Raw genomic sequence first — 21,063 nt, 5'->3', positions numbered from 1 at the left:
TTCAAATATCTGGTTCTGGTTTTTCCCAACTTCCAGTGTACCCATTTATGTCATTATAATAAAGAGGAAATTTTTTGAACTGATTTCAGCTATCTGTAGAACTATCAGTTGAAGAAGCCAAGCTAATAATGGCATCCCAAATTCCATTCAGCTCCAGGTTGTTGAATTTTGCCATTTTGTCATATACTTTCAGTGCTCATAAATATAATTTATCTCAAAACTTAGAACACTGTACTGTGTTAATATACACTCATATATTTTGCTGTGTACTTTTCTGAAGTACTTTTTTCATCTAGGTCTATAATTAGTTGAGTGATAGACTTTTTTTTTTTCTTTTTAAAGAAGGGTTTCTATTTATTTATTTATTTAGGCTGTGTTGGGTCTTCGTTTCTGTGCGAGGGCTCTCTCTAGTTGTGGCAAGCTGGGGCCACTCTTCATCGCGGCCTCTCTTGTTGCGGAGCACAGGCTCCAGACGTGCAGGCTAAGCAGCCGTGGCCCACGGGCCCAGCCGCTCCGCGGCACGTGGGATCCTCCCAGACCAGGGCTCGAACCCGTGTCCCCTGCACTAGCAGGCAGACTCCCAACCCCTGCGCCACCAGGGAAGCCCAAGTGACAGACTTTTTACCATCTGCAACTCCTCATGGTATTCTCAATCATACTCTCAATATGAGGTGTTGATCAAGTTACCCAAGACATTGTTATTGTAGAGTTAGGGCTTAAATTTTTTTTTTTTTTTTTTTTTTTTTTTTAAACATAGGCGTAGAGGATCCTGCCCTAGACTGCACCTTTTGCTCGGGGAAGGTTTTTTGTTTTTGTTTTTTTTAATTAATTAATTAATTTATTTTTGGCTGTGTTGTGTCCTCGTTTCTGTGCGAGGGCTTTCTCTAGTTGCGGCAAGTGGGGGCCACTCTTCATCGCAGTGCGCGGGCCTCTCACTATCGCGGCCTCTCTTGTTGTGGAGCACAGGCTCCAGACGCGCAGGCTCAGTAGTTGTGGCTCACGGGCCCAGTTGCTCCGCGGCATGTGGGATCTTCCCAGACCAGGGCTCGAACCCATGTCCCCTGCATTGGCAGGCAGACTCTCAACCACTGCGCCGCCAGGGAAGCCCAGGGCTTAACTTTTGATGTTCTGTAGCATTCAACTTTCCAGTCACTCCATCTGGGGGTATTTTTTAAAGGTAAACCACTTCAGAAGTAACACATGTCAAAATAAGAAATCTTTGGGGAAGCTGCAGCTAAAGAATGTTTATATATGCTATAATATGTTTCATATCTATAGCTGTTAAAAGAGAATTAAGAGGATATGGAGAAATTGGAGCCCTCATAACCCTGGCGGGCCCAGTGGTTAAAACTGTGCTTCTGGGCTTCCCTGGTGGCGCAGTGGTTGAGAATCTGCCTGCCAATGCAGGGGACACGGGTTCGAGCCCTGGTCTGGGAAGATCCCACATGCCGCGGAGCAACTGGGCCCGTGAGCCACAACTACTGAGCCTGCGCGTCTGGAGCTTGTGCTCCGCAACAAGAGAGGCCGCGATAGTGAGAGGCCCGTGCACCGCGATGAAGGGTGGCCCTCACTTGCTGCAACTAGAGAAAGCCCTCGCACAGAAACGAAGACCCAACACAGCCATAAAAACAAAAACAAAAACAAAAAACTGCGCTTCCACTGCAGGGGGCATGGGTTTGATCCCTGGTTGGGGAACTAGGATCCCACCTGCCACATGGTGTGGCCAAAAAAAGTGGGAAACAAACCAAATGTCTATAAATTGATAAATGAATAAACAAAATATTATATATTCATACAATGGAATATCATTGGGCCATAAAAAATATGAAGTAATGAATGATATATGCTGCAACATGAATGAACCTTAAAAACATAATGCTAGTGGGATAGGGAGGGTGGGAGGGAGATGCAAGAGGGAGGAGATATGGGGATATATGTATATGTATAGCTGATTCACTTTGTTATAAAGCAGAAACTAACACACCATTGTAAAGCGATTATATTCCAATAAAGATGTTAAAAAAAAAACCATAATACTAAGTGAAAGAAGTCAGTCGCAAAAGACCACATAATGTATGATTTCATTTATATAAAAAGTCCAAAAAATGGGCGGAAGACCTAAATAGATATTTCACCAAGGAAGACATACACAGATGGCCAATAGGCATATGAAGAGATACTCAACATCACTAATTATTAGAGAAATGCAGGTCAAAACTACAGTGAGGTATCACCTCACGCTGGTCAGAATGGCCATTATCAAAAAAGCTAGAAACAATAAATGCTGGAAAGGGTGTGGTGAAAAGGGAACCTTCCTACACTTTTGGTGGGAATGTAAATTGATACAACCACTATGGAAAACAGTATGGAGGTTCCTTAAAAAACTAAAAATAGAACTACCATACGACCCAGTAATCCCACTCCTGGGCATATACCCTGAGAAAACGGTAATTCAAAAAGAGTCACGTACCACAATGTTCATCGCAGCTCTATTTACAATAGCCAGGACATGGAAGCACCCTAAGTGTCCATCGACAGATGAATGGATAAAGAAGATGTGGCATATATACAATGGAATATTTCTCAGCCATAAAAAGAAACCAAATTGAGTTATTTGTAGTGAGGTAGATGGACCTAGAGTCTGTCATACAGAGTGAAGTAAGTCAGAAAAACAAATACTGTATGCTAGCACATATATATGGAATCTTAAAAAAAAAAAAGTTACTGATGAACCTAGTTGCAGGGCAGGAATAAAGAGGTAGACATAGAGAGTGGACTTGATGACATGGGGTGGGAGGGCGAAGCTGGGGTGAAGTGAGAGTATCATCGACGTATGTATACTACTGAATGTAAATGGCTGGTGGGAGGCAACAGCATAGCACAGGGAGGTCAGCTCGGTGCTTTGCAGTGACCTAGAGAAGGGTGTGGGATAGGGAGGATGGGAGGGAGGCTCAAGAGGGAGGGGATATGGGAACATGTGTATGCATATGGCTGATTTGCTTTGTTGTACAACAGAAACTAACACAGTATTGTGAAGCAATTATACTCCAATAAAGAGCTCTTAAAAAAAAAAAAAGTCCAAAATAGGCAAATTTAGGGACAGAAAGTAAATTAGTGGGGGATAGAGGTGAAGGGGGAAGAGAGTGACTGCTAATGGGTATGGGTTTTTTTAAGGAGGAGATAATGAAAATGTTCTAATACTGATTGTGGTGATGGTTGCACAACTCTGTGGATACACTGAAAACCACTTAATCATACACTTTAAATAGGTGAACTGTATGATATGTGAATTATATCTCAACAAAGCTGTTCTTTAAAAAAGAGAAAGAGAATTAAGAAACATTACCTGAAAATTCAGAGATCTGAGTTCTGACTTTTCTCTGGTCTCCAAAAGGTCTGTTTCCTCTTGCTGGAAATTCTTTTGTTGGTTACTGTTTTTCCTCATTATAACTAGAAGAAAATCAGATAGCTCTTATTTTACTCTGCACTACAGGAAGGAAGATGTCTCAAGTGCATACATATTTTTCTTTGCAAGAGCACCAGTTAACATCGGTAATCTCTGTCCTACTACTTGAATCTGTGAATTATCAAGCCTGATCTTGTATTTTAGGTGTGGTAGTCATATCCTGAGGGTATAGGAATTAAATTTTGTTGAGCCCTCTTCCAAGTGCCCACTTTTACAGATGAAGTTGAGACTTGGGGCGGTAAAGTAACTTATTAAATATTTGACCTTGTAAAAGTAGCAGTTTGAACCTATGTTTTGATGACTCAAAAATTTTTCTTTCCAGTGTCACATTGCTTTTTCCTACCAGGAAGATAACCCTGGATTTAAAAGTGCTGGAGAAATTATGTGTCTAGATTTTGTTAGTGTAAAAAATCAAAATGAGAAGGACAAATGATAATTAGCTTGTCTGTAATAACTTTGCTGTATGAGTAAAGAAAATATTACCTTTTATCAGCCTGAGTTCTTCATTAAACGCCAAGATACTGAATTTATATAGAATTGAGGGCAAATAACAATGGGCCCCTCTGACCCTTGCTGTATCCAGACAACTGAGGCTTCCTGTTAGATGCCCTTGGTCTCCATCAGTAACATAGACCAATTAAAGATATGCATGGGTGACCTGAGGAACTTCCCATTCATAAAAGAGTCTTCTCCAGGAGAAGAATTTGGTATGAGAATTAAAACCAAAGCATCTGACTTCTGAGCATGCATGCACAGAAAGCCCGTCACAAAAGAATGTTTACTTTTTTGAGAGATGTAGGCTCTTAATGGACTATCCAGGTGAGAATGGTGTTTGGTTTCAGGCATCTATACAGTAAGAACCTCAGTGACTGGAAAGCGTTTGAAGTTTACTTTCACTGCTGAGGTTGAGAGATGAAATCTCCTTTAATATAGATCATCTAGGAAGTTATAGGGTAGAATGTTAGCTCAGTTAACTTTGACCTTCCGTGTATATACCTATGATTCTTCTTTCCTTATGGACTATTTAAGGGACTTTATTCTGATAAAGCACTTGTATATTTCTTTCCATAGGATGGATAGAATGACAGAGGATGCTCTTCGCCTGAATCTGTTGAAGCGGAGCTTGGACCCAGCTGATGAGCGAGATGATGTTTTGGCTAAGCGACTCAAAATGGAGGGGCACGAGGCCATGGAACGTCTGAAAATGTTGGCACTGCTCAAACGGAAGGATTTGGCAAATCTTGAAGTGTCACATGAGTTACCCACCAAACAGGATGGCAGTGGTGTCAAGGGCTATGAAGAGAAGCTCAATGGGAATCTCAGGCCTCATGGAGACAACAGGACTGCTGGAAGGCCAGGCAAAGAAAACATCAATGATGAGCCTGTGGATATGAGTGCTAGACGGAGGTATGGCTTAGTTCAGCTGCCTCCATAGATAGGGTCTTCTCATAAACTACGCCTATGAAAAAGGAATGACTTCCAATGAGAGGAGGGTGTTTTTCATCTTAAAGCTTCTTGAATGAAGACGTATCTGTGCTATCTGGCTTGACCGTGAATTCTTCTTGTTTCTAGATGAAACTAGGTGCCTCCAAAAATTATTACCCTTAAGATAAAGTGGCCATTTCTGGATAAAGGAGGCACTAAGAGTTGATACCCCAATTAGAAGCGAGTTAATATACACTTTCACTCTAATCTTATGGCCATTTTAGGAGGGAAGAACAGCCTTTTCTTCAGATCATCCCAAGAGTTTTAGGGATGTGTTTATTATGGAGACCCAGCTTTTATTACATCAAAGAGCATGGGCCTGTCTTTTCTTGTGTCAACAAGGAACTTTATGTGCTAATCCTCTACATTCTTACTTCATTTGTGCCACATTCCCCAAGCCCCATATGTGCATACACGTTCACTTATATGAGTACACTCATGCTTGTGCTGTTTCTCTCTTTCTCATACATACGCACAGCACACAAGCACATGTTTTCACAGGTCTTGGTCAAGGTTGAGTACTTGGAACTGTGGAGAACACAATATAAAGAGGTACCAAGAACTGGCTGAGGTTAGAGTCTACCTGAACAGTGAATCATAGTATAGACAGCCCTAATTTTAAAAACATTCAGTTTATTCATGGTTCAGAAACACCTGATAGACATGAGAATTACTCTTCACTGTTCAGTTGCCCTCCAGTTGACCTTGCTGACTTTGTCCTAGGACTGATCTAAAGCAGGATCCTTAAGAAGCTGGACTGATGCAGAAAGAAGAAAAAAGGAAGGAATGGTTTACAATCTTACTTGGGTTTCTTTCTCTACCTTTTAATGTTTACTTATTAGTATTGTCCCAGAATTATTTTTTTAAACCACACCTAGTAGGGGAACATTGTCTTGGTAATAGCATTAAAACCCTTAGGAAACTTCAGGTAAGTTCTCTAGTGGTTGTGGAAGAAGAGAAAAATTCTTGGGAGCTATACATAGTATCGGCAGAGTGTTATGAAAGTAGATTAATCCTTAGATCCTTTTAGAAAAAAAGAAAGTGGGTGAATGAGATAATGCACCTGAGTAACCCACTTGCCCCATAATCACCCTTAACCTTCTGGGGCAGATGACTAATACTACTTTACTGGGGACAATGAAGAGGAGAAATGTTAGGTGGATTCCTTACATGCACATTGGAACTGAAAATGTGTTTTTCATAGAAACATTGTTACACATTTTGATAAGATCTCAGTTCTGTTGGAATTACAGTATATCACAGATAAATTCTGTATTGAAAAGAGTACCCTGAAAACTCTACCAGTGTGTTTAATTTTATTAGAGGAATGAACTTTTGAAACTTGATTCTTTGGAAACTGGGAACTGTTTTTAATGGTCTCCAGGAAAAGAGGCTTGATGTAAACCATCTAGATCCCCATTCTGCGTGAAAAAATAGGCCCTATCTGCCCTGTCGTCCTTCTTCCCTTTCACCAGACCAGATATACTGACAGCTATTTCCACTTAGCCTCAAGCTTATTGTAAGAATGAACAAGACTGATAGATTGCTCAGCATGGAGAACAATGGTTTATTTGATGTGGATAAAAAAGGAGGAGGGAATTGGAATTTAAAAGCAGAAAGAAGGAAGGGCTCTTGATGTGATAGCCATAATTGCCTAAATATCTTTTTTGCCATCAGTTGGGCAAGTTATGATGTCTGTGAAATAAGATATGCATGAAACCAACACTGCTTATGTTTTGGAATGCTGTCAAGACGTAGCAGTTTTCTTTCTGGTTTTGTTTTTACTACCTGGATAAGGATTAGGAGTTTTATAGTTTCTGGGAATCTGCCAGTCTGAGTCACAAAATGATGCCAGCAGCAAGTCTGGCTTTTAATATTATCTAATTGGTAGGGTTTCATACTTAAGAACACCAAATATTGTAAATCGTATATGTGTTTGGGAAAGTAGCAAAATAATATCTGTCCCCGGAAAAGCTTAATAAATGAGGCCAGAATTCCAGGTCAAAAGTTAAAAAAAAAAACAATTGAGGAATGAAACTTGACTTGGGCTTTGCCTTACCTGTGCTATCTATCTAATGTGAGTCTGATTATATCTGGGAATAAAATATCATTTAGGGTTTTCTCAGATACAACTTCCTCACAAATGTCACTCAATTCCAAAATCTCCACGTAGGAATGTCTCTGCTTGTCCTGTTGCTGGACAGTCCTTAAGCAGTAGGTGGCACTCATTTGAGCAAGGAAGAATTCCTTAGGTTAGAAATAATCTGTGAGGTGTGTATCTAGCCAGGACCAGGATGGAAAGAGTTCTGACTGTCGTTGTAAGCATTGGGGAATCATGTAGAAGAAGTAGAAATCTACCAGACCTCAAAGTTGTTCACCCATGTTCTTGTTAGGGATGGGGAAGGGGGGGCATGAAGGAATATAGAAATGATAAGTAAAAATTCAAACTCTTCATTTAGGCCTGACCATTACTCCAGGAACTTGGGGTTAGAGAATGGAAGGTTCTTTTTTCCCTGTAGTGACTTCTTTTTCTGTAAGCCTACATTCTCAGCTTGCTGTGTCTGTGAGCAGTGCTTATAGAGTGATCCAGACAAACTTAATAGTTCCCAAGATAGTCATTATTATCACTGTCTCCCTACTTTATTTCCTCAGCTAAATTTGGTTGGTTTAGTAACTCAGTTTTACCCTGTTGAGGAATTGAATGCCTATCCCAACCATCCAGGGTGCCTTGTTCAAAAGGCATCCAAGTCCCAACAGTACCTGAGACAAGAGGCCCTGAGAAATGGTCAGAGGCTCTCAGGACTATAAAGATCTGTGGTTATAAAAGGTTTGAGTTACCTGTTTAAATAAGATCTAAGAACACATTGTTTTAGACCTACATACTCCTGACTACACTATAGATCTCAAAGAAGTAGGGTCAGCGAAGATAAGTCTGAGTTAAGAAATCAGAGGAGAGTTAGAGGATATGGTCGCTGACTTGGGAACCTACGGCAATTAGAATTTGCAGGATTCTTGTTATCCAGGTCTTATGCAGTGAGTGTCATTTCTCATGATTTTAGAGGGACAAGATGCTCTTAAGGCTTGCCCCAGGAAGATCAAAACCAGAGTTGTCTAATAAATAGGATTGGCCATAAGGCATAGCCAGTGTGGAAGATTTAGATTCCAAAGTCATTTCTAGACAGTTTCTTTCTGAGGGAAGTTGCTAAGTAGAACTCGCAAGTAGATGCAAGTCCCATATATTTAATTCTGGAGTTTCAGTCCTCCAGAAGGCTGTAGACATTTATACTTAGCACTGTCCATTCCCTCAAGCCATTGACAACAGTACCTTCTTTTGGCCTTAACTCTTGACAGGATAGACTGTCAGTGGAGTTGTCATGTAAACTCCTTTCTTGTAAATTGTCAGATAGGCAGGACCATGTTATCAATATCATGGGTTGCCTCCTTAGCGATGTGTCATCTGTATCTGGGGTGGACAAGTAGGCTCTGCTGCCTTTGTCTTTCTTCCCCTGTGAAGCTAACCATTTCCTTCTTGACCTTCTCTGTAACTAACAAGACAACCCAAAAGGAGACTGAGATATAAGGAAAACATTTGGAATTTTGATTAAAATCAGTGTGATAAAAACACTCATCTCTTTTTCCCATTCCTAAAGCCAGTCAGTGTCTGTCTGTCTGCATCTTCTGTAAGGAATTTAGATGGGAAAAATACTTTTGCTGAGGTTTTGTCATCACTTACATCTTGGTGTCTACTTTATCCTTTGATTTGGGTGTCTCTGTCTTTCCCTGGGTGAATCAGGACAGACTTAAGTTCCCTTGAATTTCTTTGGTCAGTGTAGAAAAGTTTTCTGAACTTTTCTATGAACTTTCACTGTTGGAAGTGCCTTAATTTTTCTTCTCTTGTCTAGTGAGCCAGACCGAGGAAGGCTAACTCCCTCCCCAGACATCATTGTTTTGTCTGATAATGAGGCTTCCAGTCCCCGTTCCAGCTCCCGAATGGAAGAAAGACTCAAAGCAGCCAACCTAGAGATGTTTAAGGTAAAGAAAAGAAAGATTCCTTTCTTCATTTTTTGCTTCTACTATTCTCTTTAATTCCCTGAGAGTCCCATTTCTGGTTTTTTAGTGTTTACTTTTTGGATCTAAAAACTACCCATTGATGAAACTCTTCATATGTGATTCTCAACCTCAAAGGTGTGCCCTTTTAGAGGGAACTATTAGAATCAAGTGGAGAAGAGAGTTTGAAAACGCATATTCAATATAATTTATCTTTGGAAAATGAAAACTTCATAATTCAAGTCATGTAAAGTAAACTCTTAACTAGAAGGATACATTCTATACTCTATCCTGGGTCTCAGAATATGGAGGAATTCCTAAGTTTTCATGTATTTCTAGAGGAAACATGGCTTTAAAAGATTGAGAAACATTATTTTAAAGGAAAGCAATATCTCCCTTAGGCTGTTCTTCTGTTTTGCCAGGAATCTGGTTAATTAGCATTTATATGTGGTCTCTTCTTTCATTCTGTAAGCAGTTTTTGAGTACCTACTGAATACCAGGCACTGTGCCAGACTGTGTGCTAGGGACACAAAGATAACAATTCCATTGCCCCTTGTGCTTCTTGTGGAAGGTGGAGGTTTGGGACCTCAAAGAAGAGATCATCTTGCAGGAAAGGACTCTGAGTAACTGCTGCCATAGCTGATAGTCTCCATGTTTCCTCAGGGGAAAGGCATTGAGGAACGGCAGCAGCTCATCAAGCAGCTGAGAGATGAGCTGAGATTGGAAGAAGCCCGACTGGTGCTGTTAAAGAAACTGAGACAGAGTCAGCTACAGAAAGAGAATGTCGTCCAGAAGGTACTGTGCCTGAGAAAGAAGGGACTAGCAGAAAGCAAAGAAAAACTGGTTTGAGAATGGGCTACCCCAGGTAGATTCAGCTGGGTGGCTCATTCTTCTCTGGTTCCATGGTTTTTAGTCTCTAGGAATAGTGATTTTTTAAAAATTTTGGGCCTTAATCAAGAAAACCGTGATTCTGTTTTTCTTATTTTCCCCTCTGGTCAACAGGAGCTTCAGACTGACAGGGAGTTTTGAAAGTCTAGAAGTGTACCAAATTTCTACCTCTGATTATTAGCCTTTTCCACTGTCTCATTTTCTCTTCTCTCTCCCAGACTCCAGTTGTACAGAATGCAGCATCTATTGTTCAGCCATCTCCTGCCCATGTGGGACAGCAAGGCCTCTCCAAGCTTCCCTCCCGGCCTGGGGCCCAAGGGGTTGAACAGAATTTGAGGACATTGCAGGTATGTGACCCCTAGGGTGATCTTAGTTTCAGGGGGCCCTGTTATCCTATCTCTGTTTTGGTGCTTTTGTGAAGATAATAGAAGAACCTGGCCTTGATAGAGGTGTTATTACCATAGATAGTCCTGTTGGTCCTTAATGGCATGATTTAGTCTGCAGTAGAAGGATGAATAACTAATCTTCCCACCGTAGTCTTTCTTTTCCAGAGGTTTCCAGCTTAGCCCTTTTCTATAGAGGGTTAAATAGTTTATACCAAAGAAGCCAGGGAATTCCTAACCACTAATCAGGTTTTATAGTGGTGGTAGATTTATCCCCAAAGATCCTGAGACAAAATTACCAAGTCTGACTATGTTTCTGTGTTTCCACTTAGCTGTGTATTATAGGCAGTGTTTTCTCTTTGGCATTTTGTGAAGCGTTTTACCTCTATGACTATATCTTTTCCTCTTCTTCCCGTTCAGGGTCACAGTGTTATCCGTTCAGCGACCAATACCACCCTCCCACACATGTTAATGTCTCAACGTGTGATTGCGCCAAACCCAGCCCAGCTACAGGGTCAGCGGGGCCCACCTAAGCCCGGCCTTGTACGCACCACAACACCCAATATGAATCCCGCCATCAATTACCAGCCGGTAAGAGGGAGCCCTCATGGGGAAACAGAGAAATCTTTTATTTGCTTTCCCTGTTGAAAGGACCATAGATTTTAAGTTTGGGGACACTGAGAAACTCTAGGACAACAAAGGTAATTTTGGTGGGTTGACAGTGGTCCCAAAAGTGGAAACGCTGAGGAATTATGTAGTAGTAGAGAAGAAAGGTTATATGCAGCAGAGCAGCAGTAAGCTAAAATTTGCCTAGAAGAAAGAGAGAGAGGGATCTAAGGAATAAGAAGCATAAAGGATGCATGACAAAGCATCCCAAATCTTTATTTTTCTCTTAGCAGTTTTATTTTTATTTATTTATTTGGTTGCACTGGGTCTTAGTTGCAGCAGGCGGGCTCCTTAGTTGCAGCATGCATGTGGGATCTAGTTCCCTGAACAGGGATCGAACCGGGACCCCCTGCATTGGGAGCGTGGAGTCTTAACCACTGTGCCACCAGAGAAGTCTCTCTCTCAGCAGTTTTAGTTCATAGGCACTATCATTCTCCTTTCTTATGTGCCAGAGTCCTTTTTCAGTGGAGAAGTTGGACGCCTCATGTCTTTTTCTGAGTTTGGGGGAAGCTAAGTAGTTCAGACTAGGATCAGATAGTGTCCTCTGCCACGAAAGTAAGAATTGGTTCTTTCTCCTACATACCATCACTGACCCCTATACTCAATCTATTTCAGCAGTCAAGTTCTTCTGTTCCCTGTCAGCGTACAACATCCTCTGCCATCTATATGAACCTTGCCTCCCATATTCAGCCAGGGACCGTGAACAGGGTGTCCTCACCACTTCCTAGCCCCAGCGCCATGACTGATGCTGCCAACTCACAGGCTGCAGCCAAATTGGCTCTTCGCAAACAGCTGGAAAAGACACTCCTGGAGATTCCACCCCCTAAACCACCTGCTCCCTTGCTTCATTTCCTGCCTAGTGCAGCCAATAGTGAGTTCATCTACATGGTAGGCTTGGAAGAAGTCGTACAGAGTGTCATCGACAGCCAAGGTAAGGCTGTTTGTTGGTCAGTCTTTTTATCTAAACGAGAAGTTGCCAAACCTGGTTGATATGGGCAGAGTATTGCATGGTACTGTGTAATATTAAATAGTCTCTCTTTACTATTGCCAAACCACCTCCCGTCTCTGATTCGGAGACTGTTAAGGAGCAGCGTATCAAAAAGCTTTTTGTGTGTCTGTGTATCTTAGACTTAGTATTTTTGTTGTGTATTTTGTATATCTTGTCTATTTTTTGCAGTATATCGTTAGCTCTTTTAAATGTGCCTAGCGTGATGCATGCATAATTTGAAGACTAGAACACTTATTTTTAATGTTAGTGTTTATGTGGCATTGTGCTTGCATTATTATATTCAGTCCCTGCTGTTTGAGTGCTTTTAGTTGAGAAAATAGACTGATAAAGATAACTAGGACCACGTAAAAGCTATAAACCAACACTGAACTATAAAGTATTAATAACATCACACAGTCTATTCTGACAAAAGTTATTAAGCCTGAATTTCTAAACATAAGGACTTAGGGGAACACCTGAGGAAGGTGCCTAAAGGGCTCAGTATTGGCTATAAACAGATCACAAAGTGAATAACTCAGACACTGATAGGTAAAAATTATGAATGTATATGATAGGGATAAGTGTGGTCTGAGGTAAAGAGATGCTAAGAAGCAAAAGTACTGGTTGAATTAGGTGGAGCCCTTTGACTGAACTGACACACATTTTCTTCTCAGTGTGGTGTAATAGGAAATCAGAAAACTTGGGTTCTTGTCCCAGCTTTGTCATTTGGAGCTATGTTTCTTAGACTTAGTTTCCTCATTTGTAAATGGGGATGGTACTGTCTAATTCCCTAAAGTGATGTTGTTGCAATCAAATGAAATAAAAGTATTTTATAAATTATAGAGTCTCTTTCTTAATTCAGCAGAGTAAACTCCTGGAGAAAGATCATCTGATGAAGAGAAACAGAGGAGACACAGAGGAAATGTGAAACCACTGATTATTCTTTTTGTTGGCATCTAGGGAAAAGCTGTGCCTCACTTCTGCGGGTTGAACCCTTTGTTTGTGCCCAGTGCCGCACAGATTTCACCCCTCACTGGAAGCAAGAAAAGAATGGTAAGATTCTATGTGAGCAATGTATGACCTCCAACCAGAAGAAGGCTCTAAAGGCAGAACACACCAACCGACTGAAAAATGCTTTTGTTAAAGCCCTACAGCAGGAACAGGTAAGAATTCTGACTACTTCTCACCAGCCACCTGCCCAGGTTTGGTTTTCCCAAAAGACAGTTCTTTCTAGTTTAGAGGAGTTGTCTCTGTGATCCCCACAGTCCAGGTGATCTAGGTTTCTGAATCTAAGTTCCTAGAACCTAGAGGTCTGGGTTCCCTTTTTTTTCTTCTTACCATTCTGCCTTTTCCATTTCCATTTGACTGTTTCTGATTGGGTAAGAGCATAATGACATATGGCTGAGCTTAAGGGAAAGGGACAAAAGGCTTGAGACTCCTGGCTTTCCCTGGTAGTACTAAAGAATTCCTCTATTCTTGATTTCATTTCCTTAAACAAATGGATTTTGGTGAGAGGGATTTATATTTGTACTAGAAATCTCTTTGAGAGAAGTAATTATCTGCAGTCCATATTTGACAAAGAAATGACAAAGGAAAGGGTAGATTATAAAGTAGCCCAATGAAGATTAGTGGTTGCTAGTGTGTGTGAACTCTCATATAGTATTAATAGAATGAGAATATCTTGGAGTGGGGAAGATGTGTTGGGAAGCTCAGATTCTTTTCCACCCCACCGCCCATCAGACCCCTTTGGGTAGCATCATGGGTCTCCTGGAAAATGGGTAGACAAGAGTCAAAAAATAAAACTTAGTAACTCATCAGCCTTAATTAATTACATTAGTCAGCTCATCGCCACCACCCAGATCTCTCCAGCCAACTTCTGAGAGCCAGCTTTCTTGGAGAGAGGGATTCCTAATCATTGAAGTATGTAGGTTACTTGTGCCCAGAGATCTTAGTGCACCTACCCCACCAAACTCTTTTGCCTTTTCCATATCCCTCCAACTAGCTGGCAACATTAGAGATAAGAAGACCTCTAGGTTTTCTGGTTAGGAAATTGGGTGCTGTCCTGCCCAACTTGACCTGATGACTCCCAACAGGAAATTGAACAGCGATTACAGCAGCAGGCAGCACTCTCCCCCACTACGGCTCCAGCTGTGTCCAGTGTCAGTAAACAAGAGACCATAATGAGACATCATACGCTTCGACAGGTGAGGATTTCTCTTGAGGTTTTGTCAGCCATTTATCTCAATTTGTCCTTTCTTCTGCAGAAAATCATACTGCTCTTCTGTACTCCCATATCCTTACCTCCCCCTTACACCTTCCATCATGGTAAAGTTATGATCGCTTGTCTCCTCATCATTGCAGGCTCCACAGCCCCAAAGCAGTCTCCAGCGTGGTATACCCACGTCTGCCCGTTCCATGCTTTCCAACTTTGCACAGGCACCCCAGCTGTCTGTGCCAGGTGGCCTCCTTGGTATGCCAGGTAAGAAGGGTTGATCTGAGAACTTTTCTCAGGGATTGACTAATTAGTATGCAATTCTTTAGCAGCCCCTTTAGATGAATTGTTCTTTCTTTTGTTTTCTGCTCTTTCTTTAGGCCCTACTCCCTTCACTCTTGTTATTTGGCAAAGGTTTGCTAAATCCATATTACATGCTAGGCACAGTACACTAGGGTTTTAGTGGTGAAAATGACACAGTCCTGTCTAGTGTACCCTCTTAGTGGGCATGTGGTTATTGATCTCTTTTGGCCAGAATAGCAGGGTTAACTGTCCTGATCCAGTTTGAATGACCCAGGGATGCTTCTTTACAGCCAGCAGCCCCAAAACCAAAGCAGATTCAGTAATTCCCTCTTTGTCTTGATTATTTTCCTCTCACCAGTTTTCTCTGACTCTTCTATACCATCAGGACTATGTTTATTATTCCTGGTAGGATTGAAGTTTTGGGAAGACCTCTCCTAAAGCTTGGGAGCAGGGTGGGTAGTTGCTACTGAAATAAAGCTTAACTGAGTCTGCAAAGATGTAGACAGCTTCTAATGTTTCCTCTGCATCTCCACCACTGCAGCCCCAGGGTAGTGCGGAAGAAGGTGTCATTTCCTCTTTTAATACCTACGCTCCACTTTTGTCTCCTGGGTCTAGGTGTCAACATTGCATACTTGAACACTGGTATTGGAGGACACAAAGCCCCCAGTCTGGCAGACCGACAGCGGGAATACCTTTTAGACATGATCCCTCCTCGGTCTATATCGCAGTCCATCAGTGGACAGAAATAACGCCTGTTCCACTTGTACTGCCCCAACCTTGTATCCTTTACTCCTCTCCTCTCCCGTTGCCCCCAACTTCCGTCGCATGCAGTGCCTGTACTGGTGCCTACCATACACGGAAAACAAAACAGAAAAACAGAAGACAAACAGTAGAAATCAACAAGAAAACACACGCCCTGCCCCGCCACCTCCCCTGTATTTCACACTGCTGCGATCTGTTCTTCTGCCACTTTCTCTCTTCAGTTTTCTATAACAGTGAGGTGGATCTTTGCCTCTGATAGAGGTCAGAATGAGGTCCTGGGGAGAAATCCAAGCCCTCTGACGTGTGTTTCTAAAGTTTGTTTTTATGCTTTAATTATTATTATCATTTTTAATGATGTTGTGTGTCCTCCCTTTGTTCAGTGGACGGTTAAACCTTTTTATTTTCCCCCCAATATGTTTTTTTTCCTCTTTCTTTCGTCTTTTTTTTTTTTTTGGTAAACACAAATGACATTCAGTTAAGTGATAGGAGCATTGCAGTAGGGTCCCCAACTGCCAGGTAGGACATGACTGGGAGTGTTAGGGGCAGAAGTTTTTAATGCACTTAACCCCAGGGTCAGGGGTAGGTGGTGGCATCAAACAAGGAGGAATAGCACACCCGCTGTGGGGTGTCTCTGAGCTGCACAGTTCTGGAGGCAGTGTTGAGTATTGAAGTTGGGCTCTAAGAATGAGGGGAAAGAGCCTGGAAGGAGAAGCTTTAAAACTTAACCACCCTAGAATTGACCCATAAAGAAGGGGGAGAAAGGGGTGTGACAGTGAGCATAATGTTGAGCCAAGGAGGACTGAGACCAGGTCCTGGCCTTTTGGATGCTGGGGGAATGAGATTGGTCTCCTGACCCCAGTGGAGACACAGAAGTCTATTCCAGGCCAACTAGCCCCAAATTATTTCATCTTATTTTCTTTGTAAAATTCTCCCCCATCCCCATCTCTTTCTTTTCTTTTCTTTTCTTTTTTTAAATCCTAATCTGCCCTTGGTAACCACAGCCCCATCTGTAATATAGAGGAGTGGCTATTCCTAGCCTGACTTTGCTGGGTGTCCTGGACGTTGGATGGACATGAGTGAGTGAAATGTCAAAGGGAGGAAATAGAGGAAGAAAGAAAGAGGGGTTTCCCTCCCAACAGTTGCGACTCTCCCATTTGTCTCTTTATCCTCTGAGCGCCAGGAGATGAGGGTGAGGGCACCTAACAGATTGGAGCCCTGCCCTGACCCTGCTGCACTAACTGCAGAGCCAGCCGCTCAAAGCCAGACAATTCATGTCAAAACCAATCCTGGACTTGTGCTATACAAGTAGTTGTTGTCTTTTTTCTCCCCAGAATTCTATAAATTTTGCTTTTTTGTTTGTTTTTATTTTTTTCTTAAGTGCTACTAATGTAGAGAATGAATTGAATTGTGCAATGTTGCTGTTCTGGGGATTGGGGAGATTAGCATCCCATTTGCCCATACTGTGGGGGAAGGGGGAGAGGACCAGGCTGTTTTTGAGGTAAGGGAAGCCCCTTAAAGGTAGAGGTTTCTGCTCTCCTCATAGTGTATGCCCACCTGTCTCTCCAGCCGTAGAAGCTGCCAGAGTTCAAGGAAGGGATACTCTCAGCAAAGAGGTATGAAGAGAGGAGTTTAACATTTTACCCTTGAAAGCCACCTGGGGAAGTTCCCCCACTTTTATTTTTAAAATTAAATAATTTTTTAAAGTAAGAAGGCACTTTTAAAATTAACACACACACAAACTGCACATCCTCCCCATAAAGTTTGGGGAGGGGATGGGAGAAGGAGCTGGAATCAGGCTCAGTTCCCCCCACACTGGCCTCTACTCCCCATACTCCAGAGCCACTGTGGGTGATTATACTGGCCCTACGGGCCTTCCTGGCTTTTTTTCCTTCCTCCCTTCCCCCAAATTCATTGAGCACTTAATAAAGGAGCAGAGATGCAGCCTGTGTCTGGGCTCCCCCAGTGGTGAAATGATCTGGAAGCTAGACGCTAGTAACAGCTAGTGATGGGGTCGTTTCGAGTATTTTTCTGGGGAATGTGGAATCCCTGACTGTAAGTGGTGGGAGAGGGAGGGGGGTTAGTGGAACTGGGTCTGGGATTATTTTAAAATTATATATATATATATAAAGATATATTCTTACATCTCTCCTTTGCCCTCTGTGCTTTGAAAGCACTGGATAAATCGTTTGGTTTTGCTTTTCCCTCTTCCACGAAATTGGAAGCTTTTTAAAAAATACTTTCCCTGCAAGTCATCTTGCCTTGTGGCATGTCTGTCTAGCTTCTTCCGCCCCCCGCACCCCCCATGATGAAGTGCCATTTCTGTTATGTCTCCCCTCCCCCAGCTCAGAGGTGCTCAGAGGTGCTCAGAGGTACGAGGTACCCAAGTTTGTCAATTGAGATTAAAAGTAAGGAACAGAGAATGTGCAATACCGTCTGGCTGGGGGGTGTCCCTGCCCTGAGCTGAGTCCCTTCCCTGGGAGCCAGGCCACCTTTGAATGGGGTTTGGAAGTAATATGTGTCGAGAATGGGGGATGATGGGGAAGGAAAGCCTGTAGTCGAGTGCCTGCCAAGGTGCTGAGGCGATAGGGGAGAGGATGGAGTCTTCCCTGTTTTTATCCCCTCAGGGTCAGTTACACAGAGGCTGCTTGTTGACTAGTATAGCTCCGTGACCCTTTGCTCAATCGCTGAGGTTTGATTTCTTACCCTCTCTTCTCCCCATTTTCATACCCTTCCCAGGGATTAGTGACAGGGGTGAGGTTCCCCTAATCATGGTAAAGTATTAGCCTTCCACCTCCTCCCTTTCCTCCCTCTCCCCCGTCCTTCTGTTTTCCTCATTTCTCTACTTTTTCATCACTGATTGCCTTGTGTCCCTCCAAGTCTGTTGTTGCTGTCCATCCCCAGGCCTTGGGCCCCATAGACACTAAACCTCATGCCCTAAAGATAGGAGGAAAGACCCTCTGTTCAGAGTTATTTTACCCCTGGAGCACTGAAGCTCAGGGTGATACTAGAGTGAGGATCCCACCAGTTTTGCCTGGCTTCCTCCATCCCCAGAGGCTTTAAAAGTAGTAGTAGTTTATGGACAGTGGCTTACTCTCTAGAAGCCTGATATGGGTGGATAAGCAGTAAGGCTTGGGTAAAACTGAGGGACAGAGGTCCTTATTTGTCTTTTTTTTTTTTTTTGTCATTTGACCACAGCATCTGGACTTCTTTCATCCCTGGAATAAGTACTTTTTCCACATTTTTTGGATGTATGTATGGTAGACAATTTTTTTTTTTTTAAGACACAGAGATAAATGTTTTCCTGCTTTGGTTACCTTTCCTTTCCCCTTTAAAAGGAATTAGCTATAGAACTGCTTTGTAAAGATGCTTCTTGATATTTTACTTTTGTTCCTTTTCCCCAACCACTCCCTTTTCTCCCCACTTCTCCAGAAGGCATAACCTTCTCTCCACACCCCACACCCCAGTCCTAGGCTCCCTTCCCCTCCAACAAGACCTTCATTAGCTTATGATATTTGCTGCCGAGATGTTATAACAAGGACTCATTCGTGTATATAAGCTATTTCTTGATCCATTTAAAAGGAATTGTACATTGTGTAGAAAAAAAAAAAAAACTGAAAAAGAGAAAAAAAAGCCCTAGCCATGGATATTGTGAAACTGTGTTATGTCATTTTGTAATGTGCCCGTTTGTGTATGATCCGTGCAAAAGGGTTTCTGGGGAAGGGGAGGGGGTAGGGAGGCAGGGCTGTGGAGGGTGGGTAGGGGAGTGGGCCGGGCCCAGCACACTGAGACTGGCAGCTGCTCCAACCCCATCCCTCCTTAGAGATGCCACCTCCCCCACCACCCACCCCTAATTTGTGCCTTGCCTCCCCACCCTGGAGTAGTCCCTCCGGGTCACCAGCACTGCCTTGGCAGAGCCCACTCCCTACCCTAACCTGCCCACCCTCCCTACCCCCCAGCATTAGGTTGATACTGTGGGGAAGTGCTGGGGGTTGGGAGGTAGCCGAGGAATGGGGCAGTTCCCGGGGGCATTGAAACCAAGTATTATTATGAATTGTAATTGTATTTGCACTGTTTTTTTTCCTCTGATTGCATCAGCATATATACAATATACCTATATAACAAAATTCAGTGTCAAGCTTTCTTATGCAAGGGATTTCCTCCAACCCCAAAAAAGAACCTAGTTTCATGGGCCTTTGAGGGTGGATTGTCATGGGATGATAGAAATGATTTTAACAAGTCATCCTAAGCAAGTCTCCCCTAGGGAGAGTCATATCCATCATTGTAAATTGGGGTGAGGCTGGGTTACTGCAAAAGCTAAGGCTCTTAGTCCGGACTGTGGAGAGTAAAGAGAACCACAACACAAAGGGAGGTGGGTGGTGGCACAGTCTGGAGACCTGGGGTTTAGTCCCAAGCTTTCCTACTAACTTGCTATGTGACCTTTGGTAGAGTTAATTTTCTGGGTCTCAGTTTTCTTATTTGTGAACTGATGGCAGACAGGGGGAGATCATCTGGCCACCAAGTTTAAAATGCTTCCTTCCCCACCTACAAAACTTGAGGTGAGGAAAGTGTTGGGCTGAAAACCCATGGAGGAAACCAAAGTTACTAGTGTTGAAGTGGGTAAATGTGTGACAGTGCCCTTGGAGAGCTGTCAGGCCCCTGCTGTTCCTTTTGGTTTAGGAAAGGCAGCAGAGTGATGTTTAGGACATCAGTTAAACCTGTGACATCTTTGCCCTCATGTCTCTAGTCATCCAAGGGCAGGGACCAGGCCCCAAGCCCCACCTCACAAGCAGCTGCCCTCAAGGGTGGTTGACCATTAAATACCCCAGGTTGGTGGTCACTCACACCCTTAGTGAGCTACAGGATGCAGAACTTTACTCACTTCTTGGTAGGAGAGCTCAGATATAGTCTACATCTTGTCTCCTTCCCTCAGATCTCATCTGAACCCCCTAAAGGCAGCTGTCTCAACAGCTGTCTCCTTCAGGGGCCCAATTTCCCCACAGCCTGGGCTGAGTACTCCCACACTCTAGGTCTTGGCTGGTAAAGCCTGGAGAGGGTATAGGATGGTGGGTGAAACCCTGGTGAAGGTGGAAGGATAGATTGGTGGTGGGGTGGGGAGCAGGGAGGTGGGATGGGGAATGGCCTTCTCTGAATGGGGTGGGTGGGAGGGGAACAAGACCCTTTTGCACAACTCTTTAAGTTTCCTTTTTTTTAAAAAAAACAAAAAACAAAAAACAAACTCATTCTAATTTTCTGCATTGTGTTTGGGAATTAAAATGAAAAAACTAAGACCAATAGAAACTGGTTTTCAAAAAGGCAAATACACTCCCATCTGTTTCAGATGCTGCTGAGCATTTCAGCAGTGACAGATTCAAATAATAAGCTAATTTTTGGAGAAAGGATTAAAAGAAAAAAAACTTTGTAATATTTATCACTTGCAAGCTATGTTTAATAAAGAAAGGAATGGTTTCTAAACTTTCCTGTGGCTTGTGCTTTAGTCATGGGGGGCGTGGGGGGGCAGTTTGGTGGGAGAATTTTAGGGGCGATCTGGAGATTAGCTATGACTTATACTCCCTCCAGTCAATGGGGTACCTTTAGTTTGTGCCTTTTCTTCAATTGTGTTGATTATTTAAAGCCCCTACTTACCTCTGTATTCTTCTTCCCCTCACCTTTATGTAGATCCAGTGTTCTGGAAGCCACTGATCCCACTTTAGTTACCTGATGACTTAAGGTCTAAAGGTATCCGTAAGGAGGCTGCATTTAACCCAGAGGCTGGACCTCCATCCTGTCCTAAGGAGAGGTGTACCCTAGCTGTCCTTGGCCCTTCTTATCACACTGCTCTAGGGTCCAGTAAAACAGTCCTTTG

General features: G+C 42.8%; 1 protein-coding gene across 1 annotated transcript in view; it reads left to right on the top strand.

The window, feature by feature from the left end:
• Positions 1-19,324, top strand: part of GATAD2B (GATA zinc finger domain containing 2B) — an 83,141-nt gene extending 63,817 nt beyond the window's left edge. Inside the window, exons 2-11 of the mRNA XM_059932529.1 lie at positions 4,538-4,873; positions 8,854-8,983; positions 9,662-9,793; positions 10,105-10,233; positions 10,690-10,860; positions 11,551-11,866; positions 12,884-13,086; positions 14,017-14,127; positions 14,285-14,402; positions 15,054-19,324. Coding sequence (XP_059788512.1) covers positions 4,539-4,873; positions 8,854-8,983; positions 9,662-9,793; positions 10,105-10,233; positions 10,690-10,860; positions 11,551-11,866; positions 12,884-13,086; positions 14,017-14,127; positions 14,285-14,402; positions 15,054-15,187 — 1,779 coding nt within the window. The 5' untranslated portion in view covers position 4,538 and the 3' untranslated portion in view covers positions 15,188-19,324. The remainder of the gene's footprint in view (positions 1-4,537; positions 4,874-8,853; positions 8,984-9,661; positions 9,794-10,104; positions 10,234-10,689; positions 10,861-11,550; positions 11,867-12,883; positions 13,087-14,016; positions 14,128-14,284; positions 14,403-15,053) is intronic.
• The last annotated feature ends 1,739 nt before the right edge of the window (positions 19,325-21,063 follow it).

Source organism: Balaenoptera ricei, chromosome 1 (genome assembly GCF_028023285.1).
Source record: "Balaenoptera ricei isolate mBalRic1 chromosome 1, mBalRic1.hap2, whole genome shotgun sequence".
Classification (NCBI taxonomy): Eukaryota; Metazoa; Chordata; class Mammalia; order Artiodactyla; family Balaenopteridae; genus Balaenoptera; species Balaenoptera ricei.
This window is presented reverse-complemented; position numbering and strand designations above follow the sequence as displayed.